The sequence below is a fragment of the Myzus persicae genome, unplaced genomic scaffold (assembly GCF_001856785.1).
Source record: "Myzus persicae strain clone G006 unplaced genomic scaffold, MPER_G0061.0, whole genome shotgun sequence".
Lineage (NCBI taxonomy): Eukaryota > Metazoa > Arthropoda > Insecta > Hemiptera > Aphididae > Myzus > Myzus persicae.
The window spans coordinates 64,446-82,013 of NW_019101384.1; the positions used below are offsets into that span (position 1 = coordinate 64,446).

The following is a 17,568-nucleotide window of genomic DNA, read 5'->3' on the forward strand; positions in this document are numbered from 1 at the left end:
ATGAATGTATTGTATTTACGATATACATTTTTTTGTCTTTCTGTCATCAATATTTGGAAAATTTTCCGGTTTTGGACATAAGCATTTTTCTGATAGAAAAGTGAATCTAGTTGATACTTTTGAGAGTTCAAAATTACAAAATTTCCAGTAGTTTTTGTGAGCGTCTTGTAAAACACAACAAAAGTGAAAAAAATGTATTCATTTTACCAAAACCAATTTTTGAAAAAATCGAATTTTTTGATGTTACTAGAACTAATAAACGAGGATACTTGAAATGTTCATCAAACATTTGTACTACCATTTTCCATAATACAAGGTAACATCTTCGAAATTTGTTGACTCTTTTTAGCTATTTATTGCCTTAAGAAATTTTTCAATATTTTTTATTTTTTTAAAGTTATTATTGATAAAAACTTTTTCACTTTATAAAAAACTTAAAAAAATAAGGCATTGTGCCTCTTAAGATACTTTAATAACTGATCAAAAACATTAAAGATACATAGAGTCGATTATTTTTTAAATGCCTTTAAAGTTCAAATGTTGACATACCTAGTTCATCAAAATCTCGAAAATTTTAACATTATTTTTCTGTTAGAAATTCACTTGTTTGTCTTTTCATAGCTAACATTAGAAATGTTAATAGAAGATTTCCACACATTTTGTTACATTAAATGAAAAAAAAAAGTTTATTGGAAAGTAACATTAGTGTTTAATGAGAGTTTTAATTTAAAATTAAAAAATTGCCATCAATCGATCTTTGATATTTTGTTGTAAATCAAAAACGAGTAACTGTGGAACACTCGAAATGTTCATAAAATATTTAAAATATTAGCATTTTCTATATATTTAGAATTTATATTATAACATTGTCAAATTTATATTTTTAGGTATAAAAATATGTATTAAAAATGACACAGACATGTTAAATAATTTTTTTCGTTAAGAACATTTTACAATGTTATAAGGCCAAAAATTTATAAATTGCACTGAATCTCTTAATACTGTAATTACACATCATCGTTATAATAATTTTAAAAATTTAATTTAATATATAAAATGGTCAATAGTGTGGGTCCATACACTCTGTATAAATGTATAATTGGTAAATGGTAACTCATCATAAATAATTTTAAAAATGTTTCTTGAAATGTATGAAATCAACTGGAGGTAAATAAATCAAAATATTATTTTAAAGTTTCTATCTATTATAAATGTTTATAGAATTTCGAATCATTACATAGAAAGATCCACTTTTTATGAGTACGACTTGAGATTGAACACATTTTTGTCTATGTTTCAACTTGAATCTCCATTAATATTTGTAGAACTATATGTATTAGTGAGTGAGCACTACAAAATTGGCTGTTTTACGTTTTTTATGAGAATTCTGTACAGTTTATTGTTTTTTTAAATTATTTCGTGTTGTTTAGTTGTATACTTTTATGCTACTGTAAAATTCGTAAAATTTGGCAACACCACATTACAATAAAATTAATGTAACTGACGGAATCGTGTTACGAAAAAGGTATACCGCTGATAAGCAGCGTGCGCGGTCGTACTCTATCATTTATATTAATTAATTATTTGTTATTAAAATCGATAACTGACAGTAGTACAGTAAACACGATAAATTACACAAAATAAATACCTATTACTCATATGATGTTATATTATATGACACCGAATATAAATATTTAAAGTAGAATGATGATTAAATTGCAGCCAAACGAAGACAAAATAAACTGTGGTAGAGAATATTATTCATAATAAAATGAAAATCACTTAAATACTTTGTATACAATATAAGTCCTTATAATTATATGAATCAATCAGTTACATCTATGTTTTTTTCAAATGGAAGTTAGGTACCTACTTAAGATTGCAATTTTTAATTTAAAGAAAAGTTAGTTTACAAATAGACCACAAGGCACAAAGTAATAACTCTAATTACCTTTTCTACAAATTTAAAAGAAAAGAATGTTCTTTGCATGCGCATATGACAGCATGGTAGACAATCAACAAATTAAACTAACTGATTAGGTTATGATATGTTTGGGATACCGGATACTGGATAGGCCACTAAAGTTGATGTGTGAACGTTTCGGTTACAAATTGAAAACTGCTTTAGAAAAATGTATATAATATAATATATATTAAACTTGAATAAATATACGATTTAAAACTAATTACATTTTATATTTTTAGGTAAAATTGTGGAGCATGATTTAAGTGGGGTAATATTTATTACTTATTTCTGTGTTGTTTGAAATAAATGTTTGAATAAAAACTATGAGTGTTGTAAATGACAACAACGTCGATCCTAACGGGGCATCAAACAATAATAGTAGCAACAATGCCACTACAAACACCAATAACAATAACACCACCAACAACAACACCAATAATAACAATCCGGCGAACAATAATCAAACCAAACAGGTAACAAAAAGACCTATCAGAAGACCTGGAAAACAGCTCCCCGACAGACCACAAAGAGCATTATGCTGCCTAACTCTCAAAAATCCTCTTCGGAAATTATGCATTGGTGTAATCGAATGGAAGTATCCTTTTTATTCAATACGTTTACTAAATAATTTGAATTATTATTAATATCTCAAAAATCTTATTACAATATCGCTAGGTATACAATATATATTTTTTTAATTTTATAATCGTTATTCGTCATTCATATATTTTAATATTATACATAACTATTTAAAGACTAAGAAAATATACTTAAAGAAAAAGGTGTTAGTATTTGATAATAAATAAGCCACCTAATATCAAACAATTTAAATTTCGATGGTTTTCTAAAATATTTCATAATGTAATACTACTATTATGGATGGCTTATAAATTATAGGTATCTTTAATATTAAAATTGTTTTTATTTTAAGTTATAATTAAATATTATTATGTACAATTAATATTTAATAAAGCCACAACAAAAATAATTTATTTACAAATTCCCATTGCGTATAATTCTAGCTTTGTAAATTGTATATATTTTACACAGAACTCTTATACAAAATGTAATTTACCATTACCAAGTTATGCCTATTTCCTATTTAATAATTAATATTGCAATTATTGAAATATAATAAAATATAAAGTAGATTAAAAATTAAAATATTCTAAAAAAAAACAATTCCTAAAGAAATATATGATTATAATTTATACTCGCGCAATGTATTTCCTTAACAAATGTATTTAGACCATTTGAATATTTAATTTTGATGACAATTTTTGCTAATTGCGTTGCTCTTGCAGTATATACACCATATCCATGCAACGATTCAAACACAGTGAATGGTTATTTAGTAAGTTTAACAAATATTATGTATTTTTAAACCAAGTTGTACCCAACAAAAATTATATTTTAATATAAATATTACGACTTTTAGGATAGAATTGAACGAGTGTTTTTAGTTATATTCACTGTAGAATGTATAATGAAAATTATAGCATACGGGTTTGTTGCCCACCCAGGCGCATATCTAAGAAACGGCTGGAATTTCTTGGATTTCACAATTGTTCTGATGGGGTAACTTGGAAATTAATACCTGATATATTTTATAGTTTAATAAAATATTTCATTACTATTTTTCAGAGGTATCAGTATAATCAACGGATTCGATGTAAAGGCGTTGCGTGCCTTTCGAGTCTTAAGACCACTGAGATTAGTTTCAGGTGTACCAAGTAAGCATTTTATCTTAACTCTTAACAACAAATTATGTATACAAATAAATAACAAATTAATTATTCTTTTATAAAATGTGTATCAGGCGAGAACCGAAAAAGCCATAAGGGATCCAGTCCCTGAATTTATATCAAATAGTGTTGCTCTTTTTTCTTTATCTATATTATAAAGACAATCTTACAAACCTCTTGACACTGTACACTCAAATAATATTAATACTTTATAATGTCGTCTGTTGCTTAACTAACTTACTATATTACATAGATGTATTTCGAACACCAGTAGAACAAAATAGAATGAAATAATAGAAAAAAATATGTTTTTTCAAGGTCCTATAGTTACGCCCACCTACTTTTACTATGAATCAGATATTATATTAAACTAACGTTATACATTATGCGTAAGTACTCATAAATTTCTTTTTTAAAAAACTTGGAAATAAATATTGTACATAGTATTATGCACATAATGCATTTATGCATGTATGAAGTACATAATGTATAAATAGGAACCAGGTATTAAGTATCTATACTTGATGAAGTCGAAAATAGGTTCTGACAAGACGATATAAACTTTTTTCTTTGAACCTCATGTCAAATACATTAAAGAAATTACATGGCATTGGACTCTTGTTTTACTATCTTCATAATTTTCAATGTATAACACAAGTAAAAAGTGCATTTTAGTGTCTAAAAAAAAATCATACGTCATATTATTATATACACTCACGTTCAATATATCGCATGATATTAAAGTGATTTTTTTAAAATTATTCAAGCTACAAAATATAGTTTTAAAATATAGACATACAATGCTACACATATTAACACAATAGAATAAATACAAACTAGTCTTTATGATAATTTCAAGTTTCAAAAAACATGATACAAAAAGTCTATAACTAACAACTATCAAATATATAATTACTAAAAATAGTATTCTGGTAAAAATTATGAATACATTTAATATTACAAAATATTTAATGAGTAAACTGTTGAATGAATAAAATATTATGTTTAATATTTAATAATATTGATACCTATTAATTGTTTATTTACAGGTTTGCAAGTCGTATTAAATTCAATTTTACGAGCCATGGTACCTTTATTGCACATCGCGCTTTTAGTTATATTCGTCATCATCATATATGCAATTATTGGATTAGAGCTATTCTCTGGGACTTTGCATACCACTTGCTATGATAACGACACAAGTATTGTTAAATATTTTTAAAAAACTTGATTATCCTTTCTTAGCTTTAATATATAATTGAGTAGTTTTACTCTAGTCTATTACTGTATTAGGTAGGTATAATGTTCATAAGAATATTCCAAACGTATAGTGTTATGTGTTTAGTTTTTATTTATAAAAAAATTATTGATAAAATTATTCGAATAAATTTATTTAAAATTTTTTTTTGTTGATTAAAATCCCTGGTAACGAAATTAGGAAGTGAGGCACTTGAAGAACAAACACTTCAAAGTCCCTTAACATATTGTTGCAGATATAAATACGCTTTTAGTTTAATGAACGCGGCTACTGACGATCAAATAAACTAATAATAATTTAAAAAAAAATCATATTTCATATATTTACTATGATAAACACGAAACTCGAACTCGATATTAAGATACTTTCGATGACTTCCCATATTGCTATGCTACCCTATAACGCTGTATTAATATCAACTCTTGTAAAGTAATAAATAATAATAGTTAAAAAAATGAGGTAAATACTAAAAAAAGTCTACAAAGTAATAAACTAATCATTAATATTATATATAAATATTATATGGATGATTAAATATCAAAATTGGATACTATTATTCTATAAATAATAAGTATCAATGTTTAATCCATTTAATCGGTATTATATAACTCAACCAAATATATGTGCGTACCATGTAGTTACTAATAAAAAATATTATATATATATATATATATTATATCCATAAATCAGTCGCATAACAAGGAGATCTAGAGGACAAATCGCAATCCTTGGACTTATTAATTTTTTTACTCTAAATTAGATCAAAAATAATTTGTTTTAACATTTATTAAATTAAAATTGAATTAAAACGTAGGCTCTTCTAAGATACATAGTTTCAAATTATTTATAAAGAGTTAATACCAATTATAAATACATTTTACTCTGTATTACAGTGATGGACAGTCCTCATCCATGCGATGAAGGTAATTATGGAGAAATAAGTGGATTTAATTGCGCTAGTCTTGATGGGAATTACACCTGTCGTGGTCCTTGGGAAGGACCAAATTCTGGAATAACCAATTTCGACAATTTTGGCTTGTCTATGTTAACCGTTTTTCAATGTATTACTCTTGAAGGATGGACAGACGTTTTATACAGTGTAATTATTATAAAATATATAATTGATAATTATTTTACATACATTCAAAAATATGTATTAATACAAATTAACTTTTTAGAAATTAACTAAATATACTTTTATTAACGATGATCACGTTGAACTTAATAATATAGTGTATTATTGCTTTTTTACTAAAACTTCGTTAGAAACACGTAACGAAGTTGGTGCTGCTTTTATTTTGACCATATTCTACGTTATAATACCCTTAAAAATCCCGATTTATCACTTGGAGTATAAGTACCTATCCAACATTTGAAGATAGATAACGTTACAACGATATGTGTGTGAAGGCTGTAATATTTGTAAATCAGAGACTAAATTTGATGGTTCATTAATCAATTATGAACTATTCATATTCAGTGAGTGAAATACCTAATGCTTCAATAAATTCTTAAAAGAGCTCATGTGTTGTACCCACAGTATACCTAATATATTATATATTAAACACACACAATGAAAAAACATGAAGTTAAAAACTAAAAAGTTCAAGTTCTGGTTTTATTTTAGTAAATTAATTAATATAGCATTAGATAATATTTTTTTTGGTACCCTAATTTTTAATAAAATAAAATAGTAAACTCATCTAAATTATCAATTAAATTAAAAAAATCACATAAAAATAGCATTCTAAAATATAATATTTTACCTTAATCATTAGTAAGGTGTTTTGATTTTAGAAAATATTGGATTGTGATTTAAGCACTGATTCGGAACAGCGTAAAGAATGTAGCATCCCTACTTATATGTTATTGAATTAAATGTTTTCATTCTTGTGATTCTCACAAATTATTCCTTCAATCTACTTTCAGATTTGTTTGTAGTTTTTGGTTTTAAGAATTGATATTGTAATATAAGTTTATTTAAATAATATCTATTACTTGATTCAAATATTTTAATACATTAAAAAAAATTGTTAAATCATTTTCTAATAACCAAACCAATATGTTTGTACTTTGTTTGTTACATTTCTACTGTTTTTAGGAATTCTTATTGTATTTTAAGTTAAAATCAAGCTTTATAAATTATTTCATTTTTTTTAAAAGTAATTTATACAATTTTATGTCATTTATCTATGTTTTATATGCATTGAGAACTGCTACTTAATTATGTACCTATACGATATGTATCATAAACAATAATTGACCCATATTATAAATTATAAATTGTTTAGTAGGTACACTTAGTTATATAAATTTAAATCAGCATGTTATAGCATACGATTAATTAACGAAATTTTCTAAATATAATATTAGTTAAATATTACATGTACCTAATATAATATTTTGATACGTAACTCGATTTTATATATTTAGATTGAAGATGCTTTAGGAAGTTCATGGCAGTGGATATATTTTGTTTCAATGGTCATCTTAGGAGCTTTTTTCGTAATGAATCTTATTCTTGGTGTGTTAAGCGGGTATGTTTGGTATTTTTAAGTTAACACAAAATAATAACTTTGCAATATCTTTATATTAGATATTAAAATCGTTTCAAATAATAAATAATATTTAAATTAATGTTAACAAATCTTAGAGAATTTTCTAAAGAGAGAGAAAAGGCAAAAGCTAGAGGAGATTTTCAAAAACTTCGTGAAAAACAACAGCTTGAGGAAGACTTGAGGGGTTATCTGGATTGGATAACGCAAGCAGAAGATATTGAACCTGACGCAGACGATAAAGATGAATCTTCTAATCAACAGGGTAAGTTATTATTTTTAAAATAATTTTAATATATGAAAATATTAACAATTTGTTTTACATCTAGTTGATTTCTTAGACCCTCTCGTATATTTTAATTTATTTTCCATTGATAAGTAGTCGTTTTAAAACATTGAACTTAATTTTTATTGTACTGATATCAAGTGTTAATGTAAAACAAGTTTAATGAAACATATCTCTGATAAGATTTGTAAGTTTATTTGACATTAGGTTTTAGTTAAATAAACTTATATTATTGCAGTACTTACCTAATAGTGGAACTGTAATCCTGAATTTATGTGATATTTATGTTTTGTATTTTATAAATTGATAAGTGGCGAATTCGTAATGTTTATACTATTATTATATTACAAATAGATAATAATGCAAATGAAAACAAATCGACCAATGTGGAAAGGGATGAAGTCGACTCTAGTAAATCGTGGTGGAAAAAGAAGCGAAAAGACTTTGACAAGTTTCGTATATAGTTTTATAGATTGACGATGTTTATCAATCAAACTTAAAATTGCTGTTTTATCATTAATTTATAATTTATTTATTACTATTATTTTTTAGAATTAATCGTAGAGCTAGACGAGCTTGTCGTAAAGCAGTAAAATCACAAGCATTTTATTGGTTAATTATTATTTTAGTGTTCTTAAACACTGGCGTTTTAGCAACAGAACATTATAAGCAACCAACATGGTTAGATGATTTTCAAGGTGTGTAATCTAAGATGGCTAATATCACCTACATAAATAAAACAATTTTTTAAGACTCAAATAATAGATTGTAATATGTATTATATTTTTTTTTTGCTTGTAGAAATTACAAACGTCTTCTTCATTACTCTTTTCACATTAGAGATGTTACTAAAAATGTATAGTCTCGGAATACAGGTAAGCATATTTTATGGAATAAATTTTACATTATACACTTCGTAAATATTAATTATGATGTAGTGAGTGAGGTGAATAACTTCAAGTACTTAGGATCGGTGGTGCAAAAGATTGGTTGTTATAAGGATGACGTTAGAAATTAGATTATGTGTGAATGGATGAACTGGATGAAGTGTAGAGAATCGTTGGTATTTTGTATGGTAAGAGGACGTGGTTGAGATTAAAAGATAGATCTTATAAAGCAGTTGTCAGGCTAGTCGATGTTGCAAGCAGCAGAAATTAGAATGTTTAGATGGATATGTGAAGTGACTGAAGGTGATATAAAAAGGGACAAATTAATTAAGGGTAGTTATAGCTATAGGATGACATCAATTATACACAAAATGAGTGAGAATGGGTTGAGGTGGTTCTGTCATGTTATGTGGAGAGATGACTCGGAGGCATTGAGAGTAAATTATAGAAACTAATGTAAAGGGAGTGAGAAGAAGATGAAGACCGAAGAAGAGATTACTAACACAGAATAGAGAACGACCTGAAAATAGCTGGTGTGGGTAAATAAGAGAGGAACACAGCCCAATGGAAATGCAGGGCAGGGATAGCCGATCCCATATGGTTGGGAGCAATTCTCGAAACAAAAGAAGGCAATATGTGAATAATATAAAATTACCTTAATTGTAAAAACATAAAAATCTTAACAAATTATTTTATTATTTTTAGGGATATTTTGTTTCGCTTTTTAATCGTTTTGACTGTTTTGTCGTCATCGGCAGTATAACAGAAACGATTTTAACGCGAACGGAATTAATGTTACCACTTGGAGTATCAGTGTTACGTTGTGTACGACTACTCAGGGTTTTTAAAGTTACAAAGTAATAATTTATTGTACCATAACGTGAATATTCAATAATTTAATATTCATCTATTCGATAGGTACTGGAGGTCACTTTCAAATTTAGTGGCCTCGTTGCTCAATTCGATACAATCCATAGCTTCTTTGCTGCTTCTGCTGTTCCTCTTCATCGTAATATTTGCGTTACTAGGGATGCAAGTATTTGGTGGAAAATTTAACTTCGATGCCACAGATTATAAGCCACGTAGTAATTTTGATACGTTTTGGCAAAGTTTACTGACCGTATTCCAAGTAAGTAATTAATGACATTATGTTCGTCCATAATGCATAACGGACCATAATGCACTTACAATCCACATAGTTTATGAACGCTTACATCCATAATTTAAATACTACCTAATTAAATATTAACTAAAACACGTAATTCTACAGTTTCCACTCATTATTTATTACAAACCTATTTTGACTTGATATTCGGTCATAATATATAAATTTTTATATTTAAATTTATTTTTATGTTCTATTAATATTATGATCTGACAATATTAATTAAATTCTTAAACATAGGTCTACAATATTTCTCATTTAAATATTTTATTTCATTATTTAGTGTGTAGGATAATACTTCCTGAGTTATATTTAAGTAATTTACAATTATACTTAAATTCAGTTAAAATGTATTAACAACTTCAAAGTGGATTCATGCATAGTATAAGAAATACAAGTAACAATAACATGGTTTTAAAAAAAAATTGTAAACGTCGTAAATTTACCTATAACAAATAATTTGGTTTTAAGAAATCCCGATTTGGTTTTCTTACTGCTTATTAATGTGTCTATATTTAGTAACCTATAATCTATAGTTTATTAATTATTTAAAATTTATTAGCATTAATTAATTCAAATATTTCATCAATTACTAGCGATATTTGTAAGCCTTACTTAACATAAGTCATTACCATTTTTTTTTAAATTAGTTTGATAATTTTAATTTTAATATTTTTTAGATATTGACTGGTGAAGATTGGAATGTTGTGATGTACAATGGAATAAAAGCTTACAATGGTGTATCATCGCCTGGTATTTTAGCTTGCATCTACTTCATAATATTATTTATCTGCGGTAATTGTATCCTTTAACAAATATTGAAATATATTTTGTGTAATCATGAATTTATATCGGATTCTAATTTTTTATTTATTTTCATGAACGAATTAGGTATTTAATACTATTTACAAGATAGGTACATTTTTTTATCCAAAAGTAAAATAAAATATTATTCAATTATTAAAACTGCGGTTTACAATAAACCTATTATAATAAGCCAAAGGCTATCTTTACGATTACATAATCCATGAATTGTATAACATTTTTCTATGTAAGTGATTCTCTGTAATCTGAGTAGTAAATAATAATTTAATATAATAGGTATGTCACCGTTTACCGATAAACGCTCTTTGTCAATATCCATACATAGGTATATACCTACATTGGAAACGTTTACTCTCACAAATACCCTTCCAGAATAAAAATCTAATATTTTTTAGATTCTACAAGAATCGGTTTAACATATTTACCCAAGCACATTTTGAAGTGATCAAGGAACAGCTGAAAAATGCTTTTTTATACAAACTTTGATGACTCGTTTCAAATGTATTTTTCGGTATGATTCAAATACAGAATTTATGTGACAATTAAAATCGAAAAACTTCTAACTACCTTAACTAATAAAATACCAGATATACTGCTAAATGTTTTCTTGGCTATCGCCGTAGATAATTTAGCTGACGCAGAATCTTTAACCGCAATAGATAAAGAAGAAGAAGTAAGAGTTTTCAAAATATATTTTTCTTATTAAATACTTAATGAAAACATTTATTACATTTATTTTCATCATTAAGCAACCTGACAAGCAACAAAAATCTCGAAGTAATAGTCAATCAAAAGAAAGAGAAAACGAATATCAAGGGGAAAATTCTGAAGGTATATCTGCTGAGGAAGAACTTTCAGATGAAAGGTATATAGTCTTATAATAGGCAATATCCTTATTAATATTCACTTAGTCTAACAAGGTTTTGTATTTTCCATACAGTTCTTCAAGAAAAGACTACGAAAGCGACAGTAACATCAAAATCGATTTAGAAGGATTCGATTTCGAACCAAATGGAAACCCAGGTTAAATTATAAAACTGCATCATTTTGTAGCCAATAAATAATTATAATAATACTGGTTTATTCTAGAAAACGAAGAAAATGAAGATGGCGTCCGTCCAATGTCAGAGTTCAACAATGCAAATAAAGGCATGCCTATTCCTCCAGCTTCTTCATTTTTCATATTTTCACCGACCAGTCGGTGAGTAACTTTTATAACCTACATAATTTTTATTCAGCTATAATATACAAAAGGTACTGGCAGTGCTCCAGTGCAACGAATAACTGCAGTTTTCGACGACTATGATATATTTACAGTTGTCTTTGCTCTACATAAACGCAGATTGAATACATTTAATATTTTATCTTTTTTGTTACCTTTTCTTGGTTAACTTGATTTAAAATAGCACATTTATGTATATATATATATATAAACATCAATGTAGGTATTTGAAAAAATAACCAAAATTGAATTTAGTGCCTATAACTTTTGTTACTTATGAAATCATTCACTTCAAACTTACATTATTAGTCCTAAATATTATATTATCAACAGTGATCGGTAGGCTGTTGGTAACATGTTTATAGTATTAAACTTACTATATAATATACACATAAATTAGGTATGTTTCGGAACTTTGTGGGAATATAAATACATATACCTAATTGGTTTTTTATGTAATAATTCGAACACTGGGTACCTAATTTATTAATCAATTTTGTTTTTATTTTTTATTCTAAACAATTTAACAATTTAATTTTATATAATTTTATATTTCACACTTAAATCGTTGTCACGTCTTGACGAGCGTGAGTCGTACAAAGACGACAAACTATAGACTGACGATAAAGCGACTCGATGTGGCACCACCTACCTATAATCATATAATCGCCTTTCTCTTAATTACGTTGACAGATATTTTTATAATTAACATAAAATATTATTTGATATCGAACAGTTTAAATAGCATAAATAGTATTGAAGGTACTTTAAATGTAAAATTACAAAAAAAAAGGAACTCGGCCACTCGTTCTAGGGTCAGCTTTAGACGGTGCAGACAATTGTATAAACGTATAATTATCAAAGATAATTAGTTTTAATAAACCACGAATAAATTGCATATGTCTAATGACTACTGTCCACCAATGACATATTATATCTATAAGAATAACCAATAGGTACTCTGGGGATATTTGATTTTTTTTATTGATTAATATTATACGAATGGGTTTTTTGTATAATTTGTTTAGGGTTCGAACATTTTGTCATTGGTTGCAAAACCATACATACTTCAGTAATTTTATATTAGTATGTATCATGGTTTCTTCGGCGTTATTAGCAGCAGAAGATCCGTTAAAAGCAGATTCAGAAAGGAATAACGTAAGTAAAGCTATATATACTGAAAACTATTATGGTTACGAAAAATGAATTTAATATTTTTCATAGGTTTTAAAGAAATTCGACCATTTCTTCACGGCAGTTTTCACTCTGGAAATAATTTTTAAAATAATCTCATATGGATTTGTTTTGCATGATGGAGCATTCTGTCGATCGTTCTTCAATCTCTTAGATCTTTTGGTTGTGGCTGTCTCATTGTTGACGGTTATTTCTAAAATGGCAAGGTATGTAACTTAAAAAAATTTAAACAGTATATACTATTTTAAAATAATAGTACGCAAAATTTTAGCGCGGGACCAATGTCATTAGTAAAAGTCTTGAGAGTCTTGCGAGTACTCAGGCCTTTACGTGCTATAAATAGAGCAAAAGGACTGAAAGTAAGTACAAGTATTACAAAAAAATGTTTATGGATTTTTTTAAACTATAATATTTTGTTAGAGATCATTCCAATATTTTTTTTATATTCTCTTCAAAGAGTATATTTTGTAAAATAACATCAATTTTTCTTAGATATCTATATAATATCTAAAAAAAAAACCTGCAAGACGCATTGTCAATTTATTATTATTTATAAAATTTGGTGTTAAATATTTAAAAATTGATGAATTCGAGGAAATGTTGTACATTCCATTGATGTATAAAGGTATTTCACATATTATATTATGATGTACCAATGGTTTAATGGTACATATGGATAATCAAAATAAAAACTATATAGTCTTAAAGTTTATTATTGATATACCTAAACACTAAGTAGTTTTAAATAATCTGTATTTTGTGTAGTCAAGTTTTGTATTTTAATTTAGAATGAATACCTAATATTGTTATAGCTTTTAAGTAATGATTAGAAAATAGTAGAATTTGTAATCGTTAGTTTATATGAGTCAGTCCAAGTTTGTTATAAAACCTATGCTATTTAATACGTCTAAAATAGTATAGGTACCTATAGTTAAATAATAATACACTTTTTATTGCGTTTATTAATTTTGAATTGTCTTTATCAGTTTTACCTATCCTTAATGCTTAAATAATAATAATAATAATAATAATAATAATGATAACAATAATATATCAATAATGTTAATACTAATTATAATTAGCTCTTTCCAATAATTTATAGAATCGGAAAATCGACCAAGTGCCTTATTAATAAATTTGATATCTCAAACATACTATTTTGTTCACTAAATGGGTGAACAATTATTATATAGATTTGTTTTTTATTAAATATATTTTTATGTTGCACAAATTTGAATGGAATAATTTAAAGCGATATTATTCATATTGCAGTACATGCATTATGAAATCAAAATGTTTTTGAAATAATAAATGTTGTCTCTATATTTTTTTTTATAATAATATGCACTTATACCAGAGTGTCTCACAATGTTTGTCCTCGTTACCACCCGCACACCAACTGAACGCATATGTATGAATTATTATAAATACTTGCTCATTCTAACCTACCCGCCTTGCGTCAAAATTTATAACTTGCGTAGGTACCTACGTGAATACTCAATGCAAATGTATAATCAATCAGTTAGTTCTATATTAGTCGGCAGTCCCGCTTTTTTATGAAACACCAAAATTAGTATTTTAATGTTTACATCGTGAGATGAGTAAACCAACAAATTACAGTAAATGCGAATAATTGTACCCCTAATATTAACTTTTAAAAATAATATTAATTAGAATAATAGTTATTGACGAATACAGCATAGAGACAATGTAGGTATAAAACAATTAATAGCCAGAAAAAACTTGTGCAATAAACTGTTAGTGTTAACTTTCAAAATGTAAGTAATAATTTACACAATTCGTTAGGTAATTATAAATTTTTTTGATTTTATAATTGTTACAGCGTTTAAATAACATTTTTTTTTTTTAATCTGTATAGGTTTTAAGTACTGTACAATATTATTTATTAACTTTTTACCCTCTAACGTGCTCATTATATTTATAATATTAGTAAAAATTATATTTAATAATTATCGTATAATATTGACCTACAATTTTTATTTCTTCTAGAACTTCTACAATTCATAAAATCAAAGATAATATTTGTGTAGAAAATAAATAAAATATGTAGGTACCTATAATTATTGAATAATTTTGGTGAAAATACTAAATAGTACTACTACCTACTCGTGTAACTTATTATCTTGTGCCATTACATAATATACTAATTTGTTTTTGTTTACTTAGACTTATATAAAAATATATTTTCAGGTTTTTAGATTCTGAGTGATGTGATATATTGATTGTACTTACAATGGTTTTTTTGTGATACACACGCTTTTTATAAACATTTCATATTTTCAAATATTTTTAGTTTTTTCCATACATATTGATCAACTCTTATTCAAAAAGCTTGAAAATATTTAGCCAAGGTTCCTTATAATTTTTACTAATAACAATAAATTTAAAAATCAATATATTACATTACAAAATCTAAGCTCAATCATATAGTAGTTACATTATTAACTATTTATTTATCATTGTTTAATTCTTGTTTGATTAAATTATTATATTACATTTTTTTTAAACGTGGAAATATGTATGTGTGTGGTGAGATCCCCACCCCTGGGTCTGTTCCTGTTACAATGACCTACTCAATGACGAGGTACACTCGAAACCTACTGTACAACAGAGTGGCTTCTCCAGTGATTTTATATTGTTTTCATAAAACTAAAATGAATTAGTTTCATTATGATTAAAATATTATTGCTATATTTACTATAATATTTTAACATTTCAAAGAAATAATTGTATAATCGATGTTATCCATCGAATACTGACTATCTGTTATGATAGTGCATTAATTTTTTTTAAATATTTATGCTTATCAGCCAAACGTTATGAATTTTAAGTTATAAGTTTATAAAAAATGAAATAATACGAAATGTTTAGCATGTAGTGCAGTGTGTCATTGTTGCGGTCAAAACGATCGGGAACATAGTGCTGGTAACATGCCTTCTTCAGTTCATGTTCGCAGTAATCGGAGTTCAATTATTTAAGGTACGACCGATTGGAGGCATAATACTTGAGTACCCAAATTTTCGTTCCTCGTAATGTTATTGTACTTGACCCACCATCCCTAATATCCTACTTCAATTTTTATCTTATGGCATTTTCTGAAACAAAGATTTAACCAAAGTAACTATTTTATTATTTACTTATTTACTTATTTACTTATTAGTTACTACCTATAAGTTGAATAATTAACTGACGTCGTGGCATTTGAAACCTCCTAACAATTAATGTTCTGTTTAAAATAATATATACATATTTGACAATTTACATAGATTGTTCCGATATAAATTTTGTTTTTTATGTAGAATTGTTGTGTTTTTATTTTATCATAAATTTAGTGAACACAACAAAAAAAAAAGTGTTGCTATTAATTCATAATTATCTACACGATATTAAAATCTCAAGTGAAATCATATTAATAAAATGTATTCTGAAGCTCATAAAATGTTTATCACACATTGAAATATTATGAGTGAATTAAATATAGATATTTAAATATAAATGTAAATTTTTTACCATTATCAATTTTTTTTTTTTTACCATAAGTTGTTTCTTATTAAAAATGTTTTTTTTTTTGTATAAATATTATATTTAATAGCTAGTCGTACAAGTAACACATTAATGTGTTAATTTTTATAAAATAGAAATCATAAAATTGTATGTAAATTGTTTAATTCAAGTTGAATAATGTATATTTTAGTTTATTGGATGGATTATAATTATTATGCAGTTGTATGTTTATTTCATAAATATTATTGTGTAGCTACACATTATACATTTATGTATGTATGGTTGCTTGGTTGCTTTACTCTTATATCAGTAGGACATTCTACAACCAGGTTTTTATAATCTAAAAATTAGAACAATTTTAATTTAAGAATTATAGTGTGGCAATAAATGTGTTGTTTTATTTAACACTTAATAAATAATAATAGAACATTACCTGATGAAAAAGTGAGATTAAGAGGATTCGATCCCGGCTAGGTTTTCTACGAAAATATACCTAATATACCTAACCTAACCTATCTTACGACAATAAAATTTATATTTAAGTTAGTTTATAAAATTATAAGTGTGTATACTGTGTTTATTTTAGACTTAAAAATTGAATTATTTTTATTTAATTTTTTGTTTCTGAAACGAACTTATAAAATAATATTAATATTTATTGTGTATAAGTATGTACTCTACATAAGTATTTACTTTGTTTTATTTTTACTTTTCATTTGTATTTAAACATAATGATAATTTTATATTAATAGGATGTTTTAAGCTTAATTTTTAATTCAACAGAAATTTCTATTAAGACTAAACAGATTATTTATTAAATTGAAAATATAATATTTATTATTATAAAGAGCATTCTGTTAAAATACTATTATTTGCTATTTTTGTATTAATTTTAATTTTAATTTTTTGGATTGTTATACGCTATTTATTATTTTGGAAA

General features: G+C 25.9%; 1 protein-coding gene across 9 annotated transcripts in view; it reads left to right on the forward strand.

Moving 5' to 3' along the window:
- Positions 1–17,568, forward strand: part of LOC111028915 (voltage-dependent calcium channel type D subunit alpha-1) — a 37,373-nt gene that overhangs the window by 7,757 nt on the left and 12,048 nt on the right. For 7 of the 9 annotated variants that reach the window (XR_002603956.1, XM_022307710.1, XM_022307708.1 and 4 more), the window contains exons 2-23: positions 2,206–2,561; positions 3,215–3,320; positions 3,405–3,544; positions 3,611–3,699; positions 4,761–4,913; positions 5,863–6,068; positions 7,403–7,506; positions 7,623–7,789; positions 8,165–8,261; positions 8,363–8,508; positions 8,612–8,685; positions 9,403–9,554; positions 9,616–9,826; positions 10,543–10,663; positions 11,275–11,360; positions 11,437–11,552; positions 11,628–11,710; positions 11,777–11,888; positions 12,938–13,067; positions 13,134–13,309; positions 13,360–13,462; positions 15,996–16,103. Coding sequence is in view for 8 of the 9 variants with exons in the window: in XM_022307710.1 (XP_022163402.1) it covers positions 2,290–2,561; positions 3,215–3,320; positions 3,405–3,544; positions 3,611–3,699; positions 4,761–4,913; positions 5,863–6,068; positions 7,403–7,506; positions 7,623–7,789; positions 8,165–8,261; positions 8,363–8,508; positions 8,612–8,685; positions 9,403–9,554; positions 9,616–9,826; positions 10,543–10,663; positions 11,275–11,360; positions 11,437–11,552; positions 11,628–11,710; positions 11,777–11,888; positions 12,938–13,067; positions 13,134–13,309; positions 13,360–13,462; positions 15,996–16,103 (2,952 nt within the window). In the remaining variant the exon portion in view is untranslated. Of the gene's footprint in view, positions 1–2,205; positions 2,562–3,214; positions 3,321–3,404; positions 3,545–3,610; positions 3,700–4,760; positions 4,914–5,862; positions 6,069–7,402; positions 7,507–7,622; positions 7,790–8,164; positions 8,262–8,362; positions 8,509–8,611; positions 8,686–9,402; positions 9,555–9,615; positions 9,827–10,542; positions 10,664–11,274; positions 11,361–11,436; positions 11,553–11,627; positions 11,711–11,776; positions 11,889–12,937; positions 13,068–13,133; positions 13,310–13,359; positions 13,463–15,995; positions 16,104–17,568 lie in introns of those variants that run through there. The other 2 variants (XM_022307704.1, XM_022307705.1) reach the window with 2 other exon arrangements.